Raw genomic sequence first — 18,960 nt, 5'->3', positions numbered from 1 at the left:
CCTATTAAATAGTAAGGTTTTGTTCCTTTCAAAGGAACGAAATGCAAATATCCCAGTCGAAATTTGGGGGCTACTTTCAAGCTAACTCGGCCTGTTCTGTTTGCAGGGACTTGGGGGTGCCCCACTGTAGTGATGGACTACACAGCTCAGTCGGATCTCTGAAGGTAGTAAAATTGGGGAAATCCTTTCTGGCCCTGAGGTTTCTTAGCCCTGGTTTGCTAACCAACCCTTGACGTCTGTCAGGGCCTGAGATGTGCACGGAAGCCCCGGGCAGCGAGTGTAGGGGCCGCAGCAGCCGTTGCTCACTCACAGGAGCTTGGAGTCGTTGTGGGAGTAGTGTGGCGGCATTGTGTGGATTAAACGTCTTTGGCAAAGCAGCCGGCAGGAAAAGGCCTTGTAAACACAAAGGCACCAAAGGGTTGCCCAGCCAGGTGAGGCTAGAAAGTGAGAAGACCTCACTTGTGGCCCAGGCTGTGTCTTTCCAGCAGAATCTGATTAAAGCCAGTAACACTGTAGGGTGAGGGTTCAGGGCAGATGTCTGCATATGGCAGAGGAGACTTTTTGCAGTGGAACTTGATCGAGCCCTGGGGGGGGAGGGGGGAGAGAAAGAGACCACTGAACCCCAGCTCCCAGCTGTGCCAGCCCTCCGGGTGCCCCCCGCCCTGAGCCAATGCTAGAAACGCACAGAGATGTGGACGAGCACTGGTAGGAGACCAACAGCAGGAGGACTGGGTTCCTGCTTTTTGCTCATTCTAAACCAGTGGCAAATTAAAATACAACATTTCACATCCATTCACTGTGATGGATGAGGGAGCTCTCCCCTAATAAGAGTATTATCTGCCACAGTCTTAAGACTGCTTAAAACTGGAAGAGCAAACAATCCCACTTCTGTTTATACTCTGGCTGGCTTGTGTGTTGTCATGGGAGGTCTTCTCCAGATTACGTCCTATCGTAATTCCTCTGGTATGGAAACTTTCCTTTTGACTTGTGTCACTTAATCCTTGCTGGGACCCCATGTGGTAGGTTGAGCATTAGCCCACTATATGTGTTGGCTGACTCTCTCTCCGGCGGCCCGTAATATAAAAACAGAGCTCTTGGGCCACTGACTACCTGCTTGTCATTTGCACAGCTGGAGCAGGAGATAAACCAAGTAATAATGTGAGGAAAATAAGATGCTAACTTCAGAATAAACTGTCATCACAACCCAAATTTTAAAAAGTGGAACTAATTAAATGGAGGTTCAGAGGAGCCAGAACACTCAGAGGCAGTTTTTAAAAAGTGAGAGGGCTCTGGAAAATTCCTAGTTGTAATGATGGAAACCACCCAAACCGGCAGCCAGTTGGGAGACTCGGGCTTCTGGAGTCCTGAGCAGGGTCAGGACAGCTCGTGTCCTAGCCTCAGCCCTGCTCCCACCACAGACTCATGGGCTTTGGCTCCTGCCTTCTACAAGGAGGTGTGAGGGACCCAGAGGCGTGCTTACCTGAGGCAGTGCTCGGATGGATGTGACACCAGCTTGTCCTTGGGCCATCTGGACCGTGTAGCTACTGGGGCTGCCCATGGGGAGCTGGAGGCAGGCCCAGACCACCAGCTTCCTCTGAAAGCCGCGGACACCCACAGCTGCGTTGGCCAGGACCAGGCCCAGGGGCCAGAGGCGGATTACTGCCGCCAGGAGGCTGGTCTGTGTTTGTGGCAGCAGGAGGGAGCCCGTGGGAAGGGGAACTTGAGACAAGTGGTTTTCTTCCACACCATCCAGTTCTTTCGAAGCAAGGAAGGCCATTCCAATCTAAAAAAAAAAAAGAGTGCCACTTTATAGCTTTCAATGTATTCTTAATGGAAACCAAAATGATCTTTAACAAGGTAGCTTAACAAGGTGACCTGAAGGGCACTGGGCTGTTGAACAGCTGGATGCCTTCAACTAGATGGGTGCCATGTGGCCGAACTTCTTTATGCCCAGGGCACCTGTGCTTATAGGCCTTACATATGCTACTTTAAGAACAGCCTTGAGATCTAATTGATACACCATAAAATTCACCCCTTTAAAGTGTATAATTCCATGGTTTTTAATGTATGCCCAGAGGTGTTAATGCCGCCCTTTCTGCGTCCCAGGAGCCCCACCCCAGGGCCGTCGGGTACCGCCGTCCACTGTCCATCTTGCCCAGGGGGTCAGATACTCACTCGCCACCTCCGCCACGCGCGCTTGATGACTGTGGCAGCTGCATGAAGCCTCCGCACGTGTTTCCGAGCTAACCAGGACCGGATGGCTGAGGGGTTTGCCCAGAAACAAGAAGTGAAATGTTCCTTAGAACTATGCGTAGCCTGGCCCTGCAGCCACACCCGAGCTGCTGAAGAAGTTTGGAATTGGCGCATCTTCAGGGGCGGCTAGCCTATGCCACCCGGTAAGGGAGGGAATGGAAGTTGGTACTGAAGTGAACTTGGCTCTGAAAGACGCCCCTCAGACCGTCAGGCTGGGACAGACGTCGTGTGGAAGGGCCGCAGGGAGCAGGCTGAAGTTGCCGACAGGCCTTACGAATTCATAAACTGGACCCCACTGGGCACCCCCGTGTTGGTAAAGGTGACACTACTGGATGGTAGACTGGCAATTTTCATTTCCTTCTCCTGCAATTTCAGCATTTTCTGGTTCTTTTACATTCAGAAAAGGAGCTATTCCATTCAATATTAACATGTCTGGATTCTAGAAAACTAAAAAGCTTAAAGACAGATCCAAATCCTATCTCACCAATGCAGACAGTTCTTTAGTTTCCTTACGTTTTTTTAGGCCCATACACACAGAAACACACTTGAGGAAGGTGGCATCACCCTTGACGTGCAGTTTGGCATCCTGGTTTGAACATCACATTGGAAGTAGTTTTCCATTAAATTTAAAATATTCTTCTAAAACACTTCCTAGCTGCATCATAAGGATGGTCCGTAACAGCCATGACTTTATCACTGCCAGCTACATGGGTGGTTTCTAGTATTTTCAAAATAAGACTGCTGGGAACATGGTTCCTGTATCTCTTCCTTTGATGAATCAAATCTTGTCAGTTTTTACCTTCTCAAACTCATTACAAGCCCTGGACCCAACATGTAATTTGTCATAGAGGCAAAGGAAGGTGGCGGCATAAGCTGCTCTCTAGGTCTGGGAAAGGGGAATTAAAGGCAAATTTTCAGCCTCTGCTGCCTACAGAGCACCCTTATTTGTGGTGTCACCTGGTTTCCACTAAACTAGGGAGACACTCTGATGAGAATTCGAATCCCAGTGTACCATAGGGTCGTGCCGTCAGTGTCTTGAGGCTGGGACACAGCCTTGGCACAGGGGGGTCTCCAGGAAACCCGGATCATTAGGGGTCTGCACGTGGGCCCGTGGGCCCCAAGCCCATGCACCTCGTACCTGCCTGGATGAGCACGGCTGCCCGCCTCCGCCTCCCCTGCTTGCGGGACCAGTGTCGCCTCCAGCTGCCCTGGATGCGGCGAGCACACTGCTCCAGCACTTGGGCACGTCCGTGTTCCAGAAGCTCCAGCTGGGAGAAGGGGCATCCGCTGAGGGCCTCAGCCTATCCTCCCATTGCCCTGAAGTGGTCCCAGACCCTGTCCTGCTGAGGAGAGCACACGGCTGGCTTCGGGGAACCCCCCTCCTCCTCATAAACCAGCTTACCGTGAAGTCCGTCATGAACACCTTGGTCCTGCCACAGTGAACTGGGGCTGCTGAGGCCTCAGATGGGTCACCAAGTGTAGCCGCTGCCTGAGTCAGAGCTGGAAGAGTGTGGAGGATGTCCTGGAGGAGAGGCTGCAGTGCGGCCGCCTCAGTGCATGGAGACCATTCTGTGGGATGGGAAATGGAGGTCCCATCAGCTCTTGGTCATCCACACGCTTCTGTGGATTGGAGAAACCGGTTCTGGTCTCCCCAGTACTCCACAGACTTCTCTGCTATTCTTGCCTCTAACCACTTCCCCATCCTTTTTTGGGGGAGGCCAGAGGTGACCCCTCTAGTGTTCCTCAGGCCCTGGCTATTCTGAAGAATACAGGAGTCCCCACTTGTGGCTGTGTCCTGGGCTGGCCTGCAGCCTCCATCCCCACCAGTCCCCTGGGCAAGCTCGCAAAGGGCACTTGGTGCCTGGACCCCAACCTGGAAACCCAGGCTACTCAGCCGGCATTTGTTCCAAGGCCCCAAACATGCAGGGGACCAAGCAGGGCAGCGGAGCCGCTCCCTCTGCACTGGACCCCTTAACTCCCTGCCACGTATGAGAAAAGGGAGAACAAATCCCCGTCCCAGGGAGGCCCAGCAGGTGCCCCTGCCTGCCCTCTCGCAGCGTGCAGGGCTGGCTCCTGTAGAGGATTTACCTGAGGGCTCTGACCACCTTTTGCTGCCCAGCACCTCTCTGGAGGGGAGGCTGCCAAAGAGGACGCCGCAGACGAGAAACCGCCAAATCGGCTGGGGGCGAAGGGGGCTTTGGGCACGAGACACAGCAGTAGAGCAGATCATAGAGAGGCGAAGGAAAGAAGTGGGGGAAAAGAATGAAAGGCAAGTGACAAAACTGTGCCTGAGAGAGGCGGGAAAGCAGAAGTGTTCCCGGTCTGCTGGGCCCCAGGGTAGGGCTGTGTGTGTGGGAGCCGTGGCTGCTGGGCTGGGGTCCGGCTGGGCAGGGGCCTCGCATTCAGTCCTTGGCCCCTTCTTACTCCACCTGTGAGGGGGGGCTTACCCTACATGCGGCCGACCCCAAACCGGGGCCACACGCCAGACCTTTCCCTTGACATTAGAGCTTGCCAATGGGATGACACCAGGGACCTGGAGCTCAGGTCACCCCCGCGCTCCCCCAAACCTCTCTTCCCCACTGGCCGGGCACAGTCTGACCAGTTTCTTGCCAACATTGCCCACTGTGCTCACATCTCTAGCTTGCCTCTGGCCAACGTAATAGCCTCACGCCCGTGGCCTCCAGAAAGCACAAGGCTGACGTCACTCCCTTCCTCCTCTGAGGTGCCTCCATTTGCCCAGAGAATAAAGCTCGGCTTCTGTGACATGGCCTATCACCCAGTCTCACTTCCAACTGTTCTTTGGCCGTATGGGCAAGCAACACTGGCCCGGAGTTCCTCACACACAGGGTGGTCTCCTGCATGCAGCCCTCCGTTTGGATTACCTGTCAGGTGGAATGCTCTTCACCTGGCCAATACCATCTGTCCTCAGACACCACTTCCTCCAGGAAGCTTTCCCTCATTCACATTCCGTAGCACTACCCACGGCACTCTGTTCCCAGCTCTGCCTTTCTACTTTCCCCACTGTCTTCTTTTAGTCTGTTTTCCTGGCTGAACCAAGAACCATGAAGGCAGGGCTGTGTTTTACTCTGCTCTGAATGCCCAGCCCCTACCCCTGAGATGGCTCAGGATAGGCGCTCAGTCAACTGTGGCTGAACACACAACTAGCAAATGGGGCCCCACTCACCTGAGCGCCCTTCAGCAGGAGGTGGGCCGTGGGGGCCCGGGAATGTGTGAGCAAGGAACCTTCTCAGCAATTCATATCGTTCCACGAAGTTCCGGTGAGGGATCCTGGAAGCCAAGGGCAGCGGAAGAAATGAAGTGACTTCATCTGTGAGCCTGGTATAGCGCTTCGGGCCAAAGGGAGCTCCTCTGTTCAATCTACTCAACAGCTGCCTGACTGTGCCCACAATGAATGGATGAGGTGGTGCTTCTGGAGGGATGACTATGGTCACTCATGGAAGCCCGTGGAGACCATTTTAAACTGGGTCTGCTCTTCCTGCCGTCTTGGTCTACCCAAACAAAGCTGTTCGCTCTTCTTGTAGGGGATTTGCGGCCTGCCGCCTTCCAAAGGGGCTTGCAGGCTTCTCCCCAGTTGGATGGCTCCTGCCACGTACGTGGTCAGCCATATCTGTGCCTTCTGACCCCACAGCCTCCCTTGCTTCCTCCCGATTTCTCTGCTCCCCTTCACTGCAACACTTAAACAGCTGGTGACACCTTGTATCTATCTATACCTCCTCCTCCTGAGTCTGGCTTCTGTCCCCAGCATTGTTCCCATGTGGCTCTTGTTGCAGCCATCAGCAGACACCACGCCACCAAATCCAGTGGCCAGTGCTCTGACTGGCTGATGGGAGGTGCCCGGCTGACCCCCATGACCCCCGTGAGCCTGGCTTCCTCCTTCACCCACGACTCCTGCCCAGTTGTTGTTGCTGGTTTCTCGTCACCTACCCTAAATGTGAATGCTCCTCAGGGAATGGCTTCAGAGTGCTTCTCTCTCCCCACCGTGATTTCCTCCTTGCTCCTGATGTTACAACCCACTGAGGACAGATCCTCAGGCGCCCTCCAGTTCCCAAAGCTCTGGGCCCCGAGCTTGTCTTACAGCCGCTGCAAACCTGCCGAGGTCGCGTTCCTGACTCCCCCCACCATCCCACCTCCAGCCTGTGCCTTCCCCAGACATCCTATCTCAGGGACCTGTCCCCTGATGCATCCATTAGCCTCCGATGGAAGCCTGGAAGTTTCCTGTGTAAGCTGGAAGCTGACTGCTCCTCTGCCCACAACCCATGGTCAGCCAACCCCCAGTCCTGTTTCTATCGCAAGCCATACTCCAATTCCACCGATTTCGCTCCATTTTTCACGCTGCCCCCTCCTCTGGTCACCGTCTTACCTGTATACTGGCAATAGCCCTTCTCACACATCTTCCCTTCTCTCCTGCCCCTACGTCCAGCCTCCACACAGCCGTCACGCAACATGAATGGGAGCACAGCACTCTCTCCCCGCAACGTCCAGTGGCTTCCAGGCCCTGTGGACAGCCTGCCAAGTCCTCGTGGGACCTGTGCGGCCCCTTTCCCCCAGGTCCCTATGCTCCCATCACTTTAGTATCTTAGTTCCTAAGCTGGGAGCTTTGTGCTTGCTGTTTTCTCCGTTCCCAGAGGCCTGACCTGCTTAGAGGGCTCCTCCCTGACCAGCTCCAAGATCCTCTTCCCCCATTAGTCTCCCAGCAGCATTTTTTTGTTTCCTTCCTACACTGATCAACTTTATACTTGTGTGTGTACCCGCAGGAACGCATGCCCCAAGAGGCAGAGGCTCACCTTCCTTATTCACTGATACTAAAAACTGTGCTTGATACAAAACAGTACACAGAAAGTGAACAGATAAAAGAGCGAAGCCTCTCGAGTTGCAGAGATTGACCTCTGCAGCCCTGCTTCTTTCTCTTCACCTCTACCTCCTGCTCTGGGCTGGGCAGCTCTTGTCACGCCTGAGTCCCAGGCTCCACCCCAGCACCGGCCCTGCCCACTCACCGGACGGGGAAGCCAGCCGCACTGATGTGGATGGTCTCCACGAGGCCACAGGCCTCCAGCTGACTCAGGACCTGCAAGGGTGGGAGACAGGCTGGGCACCTGCGGCCAGAAATACCACTCCTGCCCTCTCTCTGAGGCCGTACCATGGCCTTGGTTGGTATGAACCTGCAGGCTGTCTAGAGGCGTGGCTGATAGGGGTCTATTCCTTGGGATCTCAAGAAAATCTCCCCGCTGAAAAGGGTCCTGGTGGCCCCAGGTCCCCTTCTCTGATGCCTGGCTTCTGATGCAGCTGAGGCAAGTGCTGGTCCTGCTCTTCTCTCACTCCTCCAGGTAGTGCAGAGGTTCTGCCTCACCATGCAGCCCAGTCCCATTTGTTTCCTATTTATTTTCTATTTTGTGGGCAACAGAGTAAATCATAGCTGAGAGGGAGGAGAGGTTATATTGTAAAGATTCTTTGGGACCTGAGCGGAGAGATCCTGGCCTTAAACCCCCAGGCCAGTTGACTGTGGGACACTCTCCAGCACTGTGCAGCACTCAGACCTCATCCACATCTCAGAGCCCCGTACCCTGAACAAAGGACAGCTGCTGGCCACCGACTGCTTTTGTGCAAATCAGAAAACACTCGACCTCTGGTCAGAAATGGCTGCACTGTGCAGGACTGTAAGGTGACGCAGGCTCTCAGCGAATCACAAAAGCCACCCGCCACCCAACCCTCGGGGCAGCTTCAGTTTCATCAGGGCACGTGATGGGCGAACAGAGTGTCAAACGCAGTGCAGCCTTCCTGGCTAGCTTACTGTGCTGTGCACAGACCACAAAACCGTACATGACTGTGCTGCCAAAGCAGGGGACACAAGACGCCCTCATGTGAGACTCAGCCCGAGAGACACGCTCTGTGCACTCCATTTGGAGCCTAAGTTCTGCCTTTCGGCCGTCCAGGGCCTTGGCCAGATGGAGCTCCCCTCTGGCCCCGTGAATTACCTCCTCCTGGAGAAAGGTGTGCGCCTGGCCCTGGCTGTTGGGCTTGATGCAGCGAATGTAGTGGGGCGTAGTGCTACGGAGAACCTGCAGAAGCTGCTCCAGGGAGGCCTGCGGGGGGGGGAGACTGCGGGGTCAGGCAGACTGGGGCTGCCTGTGTGCATCAGCTGGGTCGTGGTTAGTGACTGCCTCAAACACCCGAGGCAGTCCTCAAAGTCCTGAGGCGGGGATGCTCCTGGGCCCTGGGATGATTATGGGAGGTGCTGAGTCCAAGCACCCTCCTGGCCTGACCTCCCACTGCTCCTCACCCCTGCCTCCAGGGGCCTTCCTGACCTGTGATCCTGTACCTGGTTGGTCTCTGCTGCCCTCCCCCCACCCTCACTGGTGCAATCTTCCTGGAAGAGCACAATCTCGGAAGCCAAAGCCATTCATTCAGGCAACAGCTGTTCTCATTAAGCCCATCCTGTGTGCCAGGGGAGCTGTGCTGGGGCAATGACAAGGTCTGCGGCTGAGCCCAAGGTCTGACGGGCCACACAGACATGGGGTGGGCCCCCTCAGTGGCATGTCTGAGGCTAGGCAGGAAAGTGCCAACAAAATCTGGGCCCCACAAGGTGCTTCTCCAGGAGGTGATCAGGCTGAGGTTTGAAGGAGGAGAAAGCATCAACTTAGGACAAAGGGTATAGAGGGTGGGAGTGTGTGGGGAGGGCAGGGGCATGCCAGGAAAGTGGAACAGAAAGTGCAAGGGTTCAGAGGTGACAGAAAGCCAAAGGTGCTAGAGAAGGTGACAAATCTGCTAGCCAAGGACAGCTGGAGCAGAAGCTGGAGAACTGGGAAGGGACCGGCACACAGAGGTTCATGGTAACTATTGCTCTTCCATGACCGCCCTATCGGCAGTGGGTGAGAGGCCCTCACTGTGCCACCCACAAGCCCCTAGGCTTCCAATCATGTCAATTATGTCAGTTTCCTGTCCCGGTCTTCCCCATGAGACTACCAACTCTGCGTGGACTGGGACCATGTCTACTTGACTCGTCAACACTCCCTGGCACACAGTACCAATCCTGGAAGGTGCTGGGTAAATATCTGAGATTGGTGAATGAACCAAGCACATCATATCAACACCCCCCGACCCACCTTGAACTTGGACACCACAGTCAACACAGGGGCTCTGCTCTGGCCAGAGGGCTCCTCCTGGGCCTTCTCTTTGGGGTCAGCAGGAAACAGCACCTTGAGCAGGGGGTCCTGGGATTGCTGTAGGAGCCTGGTCAGCTCAGGTGGGACAGGGTCCTATTGGAAAAGGACAAGGGCAGCAGGTAAGGGCACGTGGAGTGCTACCCAGGGCTGTCTACAGGTGTGCCAGTCCTGCTCACCAGTGCCCCAGAAGATGGCTTCTATGGGAGCCCCACTGTGGCAGGAGTCATTTCTGGGCAGCTCATGCCTGATTATCAGGGACCTTAGGCAGGCCCTAGAGGTGACTTTGGATTCTGGGAGGATGTTCAGGAGAGAGTGGATGACTGGAAACTTCCATGTATGTGCAGCAATGACTCAACAACCTCATTTCACGCAGGCTCCCACAAGCCATGGCCTGGCCCTCACCTTGTTCTTCTCCACCAGGCCTGCAGTGTGGTACTGCACAGGCCCCGCATAATGCACCACGATGAAGCTGGGCTCCCGGCTGAGCTTGTTGTGGCCCAGGCAGGGGCTGCCCGCCAGCGCACTCTCGATGCGTGTCTGGAGCTGGGCTGCACTGCTTGGCCGATTAAGGCGGCATTCCTGCATGGGATGGGATGGGCAGTCAGCCACAAACATGAGACGGGCTCACCGCAACCCTCATGGTCCCCACGCCCTGTGGCCCCCCCGACAGCAGAGTTGTCACACAGTGGCTCTCAGAGTGAAGGAATGTAGGGATTAGCAAGCCCATTTGGCAGATGGGAAGACAGAGGCACAGGGTGGGTACAGTATAGTCTCCAAGGCCCCAAAAAGGCCCCAGAAAGGCCCAACTCTGGTGCTCAGCATACTAGCTGACCCCACCTCATTTATGAGGGAGCAGATGCTGATGGGGCTCCCCTCGATGAGATCTAAGCAGGGCTGGTTGTCCTGGTAGTTGACAAATGACCACTCCAGACCCTCGACTGCATATTCCTCCTAGGGGACAAAGGTGGGGGTTGGGTGGCAGGAGAAGGCAACTGTGATCTAAGGCCCAGATGGCTCATCCATGGCTGGCCTCGATACCACAGCATATTCCAGAATGGCATCAAAGAAGGAACTAAAGGCTCTTGGTAAGATCCTGGAAGGAGCATTCCACCCCTCACCTGTTGAGCCCTTAGGTAGTGAGCCACAAAGTGCTGTTGCAGCTTCTCATTGGCGTAGTTGATGCACAACTGTTCCAGGCTGTTGTTGGGAAAGGACTCAAATCCGTACACATCCAGCAGGCCTGAGAGGATGGGGAAGAGCCCATGGGGCTGTTGCAGGGGCAGGGGAGCAGGTGGGGGGACTACAGGAGCCTGGGGCGAAACCTCACGCTTGGCTGCCTGGAGATGAAGTTAAATGAGCATGACACCTGGCAGTGGGCACAGCACACACCCCGCCTTGGGGAGGGGCCCACCTCCACTTCATAGCCTCTCAGAATTCAGAGCAGGAGAGAAGGCTGAATGAGGTTTGAGGGGTGGCCTAGAGAACATTTTCTGTGTCCAATCCAGTTTGGAGGGCCTCGATCTCACCAGCCCAGCTGGTATCTAGAATTCCACTGTCCCTTGAGCAAACTTCACATCTTTGAGCTTGACTTCCTCCCCTAACTATCCCACCCCAGTTCCAACCACGTTAGCGTGTCCCCCAAACCCCCTCCAATCTAGCTACCTTGCCTCTCCCCCCACTGCTCTCCTGAGGCCGGACCTGGGTCTCAGGGGAGAGGAGGGGCCCTCACAGACAAGGCACCATCTGAGTCTGCCTAGGGAGCAACAGACGGGGCAGACGTGGGCACCGAGAGCACAAGCTGTCTTCCCCAGACGTTGGTGGATGAGGAGATGGGAGTGCAGAGAAGGGAAAAGAGCTGGGTAGAGTCGCACAGTGGACTCTACTGTTCTTTTTCTGAAGGAGTGCTCCTGGAAAGGTGAGCCCCTGCTACCTATGAAAGTGGTCCAGGAGTCAGGGTCTGCACAGATGCTGCTATTGATCACGGATACCAGCCAGTCAAACAGCCTGTTGGGGTGGGGGGTGGAGGGAGAGAGGACTCTGGTGAGAGGTCAGGTGAGCCTGAGGGGTGGCCAGACTGCTCCTCTGGCCAGGGTGCCACGCTCTAAAGGGCCTGTATCCCAAGCCTGACAGGCCAAAGGGTCAAACCCTCTCCTTCAGTTCTCTGGCCCATCCTGTCTTGCCCTACCACGAATGCAGTCTATGGTCGTGCCTGTTCCTAGGTACACATAAACCTGGCCTGTCCTGCCAGCAAGCTGAACACAGGACAACGAGACCTTGGGGCTAGATAGAGAGTGGGTCTCCATCAGTCACTTGGCCGGACACCCAGCTGGTGTCTTGACTAGAAAGGAAGGGGCCCGTGGGTAGGCCTGCATGAGGCTTGCGAAGAACCAAGTTCATTAGACTCCCCTGCAAAACTAGACCTGTGGTGCCTAGAGCTCAAGATCCTGCCATATCCCCCCGACTCGATCCTGCACAAGTGGGCCCTGAGTCACCTGAGGTCAAGTGGCATCCCGCACTTTGAACCATCCCCCTCCCGCCACAGAAGATGAGGTGGTCGCGGTCCCGGGGACACGTTTGGCATGATGTACGGTACTATTAAGGAGTCTCTTTCTTACAGTTTTTCTTAAAGTGACTGCTCTGCAACTTACTGCAATCCAGTCACTGGTTTCTATTTTTGCCATAGGGGCTTCAAGTACCCGTCTGAGGTACTGAACACAAGTGACCCGGCGTTTACCCCGTTGGAAATGTTCTATTGCACACAGGCTCGCTCTTTCTGCGGTCCTCTATTTATCTAATCTGCTCATTTTGCAGTGACTTGACACACAGGCTTTAGAAGACTTTGGCCTGAAATCAGCTTCGGCGCAGTGGGAACGAAGTCTCTTGCTGAACTGGGGTCAGTCTGAGCCCAGCTGCCGTGGGCCATTTTCATCCCAGTAGTGCCTCTCAGGCTCTTGCCTCTTCAGGAAGTTCATGAAAGCAGAGGGACCCTCTCTCCCCAGTGCTCAAGTTCCCATAAGCAGCACATGCATACGCACACGTATGTGTTCTGTCCCATAGCTGTGCAGGATTCCAGGGCCCTTGATACCTTTACTTGGTACCTTGAAGGTTCTCAGAACCCAGGGTGAGAAATCACCCTTAACCACATGGCCAGAGTCCACGTGGAGATGTCCAAAGAACCAACCAGGGAAAGGCTAGGACCCCCACCTTCACCATGTTCTGGGTTTGCACTTGCTGCACACTATGTCATGTGAGACTGTGGGCCACACTTCTGGCTCTACCGTCTATCAGGCTCCCCAGGTAACGAAAACATGAAGTGCGAGGGCACATGGAGACAGAGGAGCCAATTCACCCATAGGTCTAAACCTGGAACTGAGAGGGCCCCAGATCGCCTTGGCAGCCTGCTCTGCCAGTGGAGAGCCAGGCAGGCTTTCCTCACCCACTGCCAAGGGCAAGGCAGGCTTCTATGCTTTAATAATGAGTTGAATCTAGCCCAGACTATGGCAACTTCCCCACACAGAGGACTCTGGAATTAAGGTCAAAGGCCTTGCTCAGGAAAAATCCAGGAGCCACCCCTTGCTGTCCTCGAGGGTCTGGGAAGCAGGGAGAAGAATGTGTCTGCTTTATCTGGAAGCCTCCACCGTGGGCCTGGGCCTACTGCCTGATGGTGTCTGGTCCAACTCCAGACAGGGGAGAACCTGGAAGGAGGGCAGGGCCCCAAGTGCTCACCGTGCATAGACTAGTTTGGCCACACAGTCTCTGCGGGTGTCGCACTCGGCTCGGGAGCAGGGCTTCTGGAACACCTGCTGCCTGCCTGCCCTGATGGTTCTGATCCGCAGTGTCTCCAGCAGTGGGTCTTCTGGAAGCTGCAGCAGCAAGGCTGACGTCCTGATAGAACCTGAGGACAAATCCCCTCCATGCACACGGCCCTCTTCACAAGACAATGTGATGTCATCACAGTGGAACCATGGAATGGAATGGAATAAACCCCGGTTCAGGTGCGGGAGGCTTGCCCGAGGCAGAAGCAGGACTTGAACTCAGGCCTTCTCTGTCCCAGTCCACACTGCCTCATGTGGGACAGATCACGTCATAAATGCTCTTTTTTCTCATCTGTAGAACAGGGCCGCTGCTGTCTGCCTCCCCAGAGATGGGGGTGAGCAGGAACATCATGGTTTCACCGAGGGCATCGCCTTCCACATTCCAACCCCGGGCCTCCCCGCCTCCCCCCCACATCCCACCCCTGTTGGCCCTTTTGCAGACAGGGCAGGCCCTGCTCCCTGGCGCTGTGACCGAAGCCTGAGCCCCAGGCCCCCGCCCTGTCCTCACACTTGGCATCGCCCATCAGCTGACAGGGCTGAGCTTCGTCCTCAGAGTTGGCAAAGCGGATGTTGCCGAGGTGCAGCAGTCCGGCCAGGACCTGAGTGGGCAAGGGGACACAGTGTGAGCTCTTTCTCCAGGGCTGGAGCCTCGCCCGGGAAGGGCCCGTCTCCTGCTGAACAGAGTCCCGGTACCAGGATCATTAAGACAAGCTCCTAACTGATGCCCCCTGACCATAAGACCCTGCTAGGCACAATTCTGTACGAGTTACATGCACCACCTCGTTTACTCTTTTCAACGATCGCTAAGGAATGTGCTGTGATGATGCCCATGACAGACAGGGGTGACAAAGGGAGAAGTTCAGTCGTAAATCTACAGGGCACCTGGCTGGCTCAGTAGAGTGTATGACTCTCAATCTCAGGGTTGTGAATGCGAGTCGCACGTTGGGTGTAGAGATTACTTAAAAAAAAAAAAAATACATAAAATCTTCAAATCACAAGCCTGCAGGCCACAGCCTTGGTAAAAGACAAAGGCTGGATGAGAACCCAGGCAGTCTGACTTGAGGTGCCTCCCAGGGCAGCCAGTGGGGCTCCCAAGTCACCCACCATCTGTCCCTGTGCCTTCCCTTCTCTAGAAGCAGACTGTGAGACCACTCCTATTACCTGTGGGCCAGGCTCACTTCTGCATGGCCAGTGGGGCTTTGGCCCTGGCTCCCTCTGGCCTCCTCTCAGCACTGGGGCTCTCTGACAGCTTGGCCTGGGGTAGAATCTGGAATTTTGGTCTCTGCACATTGGGCTCAATGTCCCAGGCCACACTGTACAGTGGATCAGACCCTTATCGGGAGAGCAGGGCCTCTCCCACAATCCCCGTCTGGTCCCAGGACAGAGGTCTCCACATGCTACCAGTGTTCAGGCCACAACCTACCTTGGGAGAAGACTGCCATACCCATTGGGCAGAGGGTCATGATACTGCAAGGCCAGAACCCTGGGGTTGTCCACTTGCCCTGGGCTTGTCCCCATGTGCTGTCCCTCTGGCCAAGCTCTGGCCTGATGTGCCTATGCTGGCCATGAACCCCTCCCTGCCTGAGCAGCCCCCATCTAGAGGTAGAGGTCACTGTCCACTGCACTGTCACCTCCCTGCAGAGGCTTCCATGTGGCTGCTGCCAGCCTATCCTGTATCCCTGCCCCCCCTCCTCTGGTGGGTATGCGGTGATAGGGGAGGGCAGCAGTCAGCCCCATTAGCAGACACAGAAGGGAGAAGGGAGGCCACTGGCGGGATGATGGGGGCCCAGTCACCTGGGTCAGCACTCCATCTGAGAGGAGGGAAAAGTGGGAAGTCGGAATTACTACGTCTGGTACAAACTGTCACTTAGTGATGTCCAACCCGGGGAGGTCACTTTACCTCTCTAGTTTTCTCAAGCATAAAAATGGAAAAAATCTCCACACACACAGGACTGTTGAAAAAACCAAGTGGACTAAGAGGTATGAACGTGATTTTAAAGTCTGAATACACTAGATGAACCTGTGATAGCATTACTTCTCTATTCTGTACTCTGATCACTGCAGTAATAACTGACCTGGGCCCTGCGCCCCGCACCCTCCCCCCGCCGCCCACTGTTAGGTTTTGTAGCACAGCACTGCACACTAAATCACTGTCCTCTATGCCCTGTCTGGGCTCAGCGGCTCAGAGGGTAGGTGACTCCTTAGAGACTGCACAGTGGGGCTTAAAGTCCTAGATTTTCAGAGTTCAGAGAAGGGACGTATGAAAGGGGCTGCCCATCCATCACCTCTGCCAAACACAAGAGCTGTGCCTTTTCTTCTAACCTGAAAGATGTTGTTCTGAGTGGGGGTGTCGATACCCAAATGAAGCATGGCCTCTCTGGTCACCTCGAAACAATCCTCTGAAAAGGAATCCAAGTCACAGCCCAGGGTCAGGAACAGAGGTCAGCAGGGGCATCGAGGGGTGAAGAAGGCAGGCCCTGTGCAGAGGGTGAGTGGGTACTGACGGGCCAGCCCAGGGTGCTGGACAAGGCTCCCCCTACCTTCCAAGGTCCTCTCTGGATTGGGCAGCCAAGAGAAGGCTGCTCCCTCGGGGAGGTGCCACTGGAGCCTCTCGTCCGTGCTGGCTCCTTTACAGATCTGTGGGGAAGGGTGGGCGGGTGGCCGAGGTGAGGGTGTGAGGAAGCCCAGGCCCGCATAAGCCTGGGGTTGCCACGAGAGGAGAAATGCTTTGATATCACAAGGCTGAGAGGTCCCTCCACAGAGCCCAGGGCAGGCCCAGGGGCAAAAGCCTTAGCAACAGTTCTGAATGTCTCTAATCTGATGCAAGAAAAGCCTGCTGAGGAGGCCTGTGGTCTGATGAGGAAAGCACGACTCCTGTCTGGGGAGCCCCAGGTCCCATCTGAGCTGGGAGACATACTATCCAGGTTCTGGGGAACCCAAAGTCTGATTTATAGGAGACACATCAGACACAGCTCTAGGGAAGCCCTCACTCTGCTGGAGACCTTTGCCATTGTTAAGAGTCCTCGGTCTCATGAGGGGGACCCAGTCCCAGTCCCAAGGACCTTTTGGTCTGATAGAGAAAGCAAATGCGTCTCTATGTCAAAACCATCCTGGGAGCTAAAGTCCAGCACGAGGCAGAAGAGTTGCACAAAGCCTGCAGGAATAAGTGGCGGCCTCATGGAAAGCAGTGGGTGGGGCAGGCCTAGAGCATGGGGGCGGGGGCGGAGAGGAGCGTTTGGAGGCTCAGACCCATCTCCACCCTACATCTGGGCAGCTGTGGGCCCAGCTTGACACAAACCTGGTAGAAGATGTGGAAGTTCCTCTCACTGGATGCCTGACAGGCCACTCGAGTTTTCTCCAGGAGGTACGTCTGGACTGCAGCTCCAGTCATCTGCTGGGCCCTGGGCACAAGCAGGTAGTCATTTATTAAGGACTTACCATCTGCCAGAATGCAACCTAGCCACTCTCCCAAAAAGCTCTTCCACTTAGTCAAAGTGAATCTTGAGAACTAGGGACCAGCCAGCAGGTCCTCGGGTGGTCTGGGACATTCCCCTGTGACCAGCTCAGGTGGACAGGGCCAAGCCCTCTATATACCATTTTGTCCCATCTCAAGGCAGGAACAGAAGCCCCAGCTTCAAGCTCAGGGGTGCAGTCCAGAAAGGTGGTAGTTTAACTAGAAGCCCCTGAACCAGGGTAGAAGCCAAGAGGAACTCACAGGCCCTAACAAGCACACTGCCTCAGGGTCTCTAAGGCTGGAGTAGCTAGAATTCTCCAGGTTCAAAGATCACCCCCAGGTTCATTTATTCCGCAAACAGTGCGTGCCAGGAGGAGCAGGGTTCTGCCCATAGGAGTAGCCCAGGCTGGAAACCGCCCCAGCCACTTTTGGTCTCCCGATCCCCATCCTCCCATCAGCCAGGGCGGCAGTGACCATTACCTATTCAGCTGGAGCTGGATGAACTTCCCAAAGCGACTGCTGTTGTTATTCCTCAGGGTGCACGCATTCCCTAGAGATCACACCGAGGTTTATACCACTCCCCCATGCTGACCAGGTCCTTGTGGGCCAAGGTGGGGGCACGTCTCGATCCTCAAGTCACCTAACAGCCCCTTTGTGGGTTTCCATGAAACAGGGCACAGGACTAGGGAATGGGCACTCGCGCTTTAGCAAATGTTTCCAGAGGATTAGAACTTCTTGGCAATGAATTGGAATAAGCAAGGCTAGGAGGTCAGGGACTGTCTTCTTTGAAGGGAAAGGACCAAAACCAACAAGCTGTCACTATTGAGTTAGACAACATCTAGGTACAACAGACCTATCTCCACCCCGCGTCTGGGCAGCTGTGGGCCCAGCCGGACACATCTAGGCTCGAGTCCCGACATGGACACTCACTGATGAGCATTCTTAGGCAAGTCCCTTTCTTCTCTGAACCCTCAGGAAACCATTTAAGAACAGGATTTGAACTAGGTGAGCCACAAGGTCCTCTCCAGCACACTGTTACATCTGCCTAGGCCAGAGAATGGGGTGACTCTAATGGAAGGAGTCCAAGGGCACCTGGGAGGTTGAGGGTCCAAGGCAGTGAGACTCTCATCCTCCAACTCCCAGAGATGGGCTCAAAGCACTACCCCTCTCCCTGGGTGGTGGCAAATCCCAGAGGAAATAGAATTGAGGTACTGTGCAGACGACACTGAGCTTACCAAAAGCTTCCATGACAGGGTTGGAGTTCAAGATTCGCTGCTCAATCCTCTCTGTAATCCTGTGGCTCTCCCAGGATGTGGGTGAGGCGGCCACCACAGCAAAGAACTTCATCAGGCAGCGGGATGTCCAAGTCTGTGGCAGAAACAGCCCTATGGGAGCTGTGTTCATGTTCCCTCCCACCATACCTCACGATGTGGGGCCCACCAGAGTCCTCTTCTCTACCAGGCACGTTGCTGACCGAATGGGGGAATGTTGAATTCAACTGTGTCCTTTACAGTGAAATGGGGGGTTGCTCCCTTCTGCTGCTCCCAGTTCCAGAGGATGCCTTTAAGAAATGAAGGAAGGAGGGATAGAGAAGGGACAACCCACCTTGATCTGGGCAGACTACTCAGTGTCTCTGAGGGCTCACAGCTAATACTGACTACTCTGTGGCAGGTGCTGAGCTAATAAGGATGCTTTCTGTGCATCTTCTTACTAAACCTATCGATGCACATGCCAGGATATACCTGTTTTTAAAATGAAACTGAGGCAAATAAAGATACTTAATTTTACTGAAGATTACACATCTAGTAAATGACAGAGTTCTGATTTACACCCAATCTAATTAAAAAATTCCCAACTTGTTTTTAATCAGCTGAAATGAGGCACATTTTCACTTCCAATTGTTTGTTGCTAGGACATGGAAATACAATAGATTTTTAATTTTGTTTTTTAAAGATTTATTTATTTATTTGACAGAGTGAGACAGCGAGAGGGAACACAAGCAGGGGGAGTGGGAGAGGGAGAAGTAGGCTTCCTGAGGTGCAGGGAGCCCGACGCGGGGCTCGATCCCAGGACTCCGGGATCATGACCTGAGCTGAAGGCAGATGCTTAACGAATGAGTCACCTAGGTGCCCCAGATTTTTATTTATTTACTTTGTAACCTGTTACTTTGCTCAACTCTCTACACACCCCACTACAACTTTTTAGTTGTAGTAAATTTCTGTAAATCCTTTTAGGCCTTTCTATGAGGTGGGAGTTG

The 18,960-nt window shown here is 54.7% G+C and overlaps 1 protein-coding gene across 10 annotated transcripts in view; it reads right to left on the bottom strand.

The window, feature by feature from the left end:
• The window catches only part of MYO19 (myosin XIX), a 59,996-nt gene that overhangs the window by 25,294 nt on the left and 15,742 nt on the right, over positions 1 to 18,960 (bottom strand). For 5 of the 10 annotated variants that reach the window (XM_025851273.2, XM_025851272.2, XM_025851271.2 and 2 more), the window contains 20 exons: positions 17,939 to 18,071; positions 17,184 to 17,253; positions 16,548 to 16,650; positions 15,790 to 15,886; positions 15,572 to 15,648; positions 13,758 to 13,848; positions 13,161 to 13,329; positions 11,365 to 11,438; positions 10,553 to 10,674; positions 10,272 to 10,385; positions 9,837 to 10,013; positions 9,375 to 9,527; positions 8,247 to 8,354; positions 7,269 to 7,339; positions 5,438 to 5,541; positions 3,656 to 3,822; positions 3,392 to 3,521; positions 2,176 to 2,261; positions 1,481 to 1,783; positions 95 to 584 (listed from right to left, as the gene is read on the bottom strand). In XM_025851273.2, coding sequence (XP_025707058.1) covers positions 456 to 584; positions 1,481 to 1,783; positions 2,176 to 2,261; positions 3,392 to 3,521; positions 3,656 to 3,822; positions 5,438 to 5,541; positions 7,269 to 7,339; positions 8,247 to 8,354; positions 9,375 to 9,527; positions 9,837 to 10,013; positions 10,272 to 10,385; positions 10,553 to 10,674; positions 11,365 to 11,438; positions 13,161 to 13,329; positions 13,758 to 13,848; positions 15,572 to 15,648; positions 15,790 to 15,886; positions 16,548 to 16,650; positions 17,184 to 17,253; positions 17,939 to 18,071 — 2,478 coding nt within the window. In that variant the 3' untranslated portion in view covers positions 95 to 455. The other 5 variants (XR_012374449.1, XM_073879493.1, XM_025851274.2 and 2 more) reach the window with 5 other exon arrangements.

This window comes from Callorhinus ursinus, unplaced genomic scaffold (assembly GCF_003265705.2).
Source record: "Callorhinus ursinus isolate GAN/ISIS: 27379988/994484 unplaced genomic scaffold, GSC_fseal_2.0 scaffold34, whole genome shotgun sequence".
NCBI classification, from domain to species: domain Eukaryota; kingdom Metazoa; phylum Chordata; class Mammalia; order Carnivora; family Otariidae; genus Callorhinus; species Callorhinus ursinus.
The sequence above is the reverse complement of the archived record's forward strand: the minus strand, read 5'-3'. Positions and strand labels throughout refer to the sequence as shown.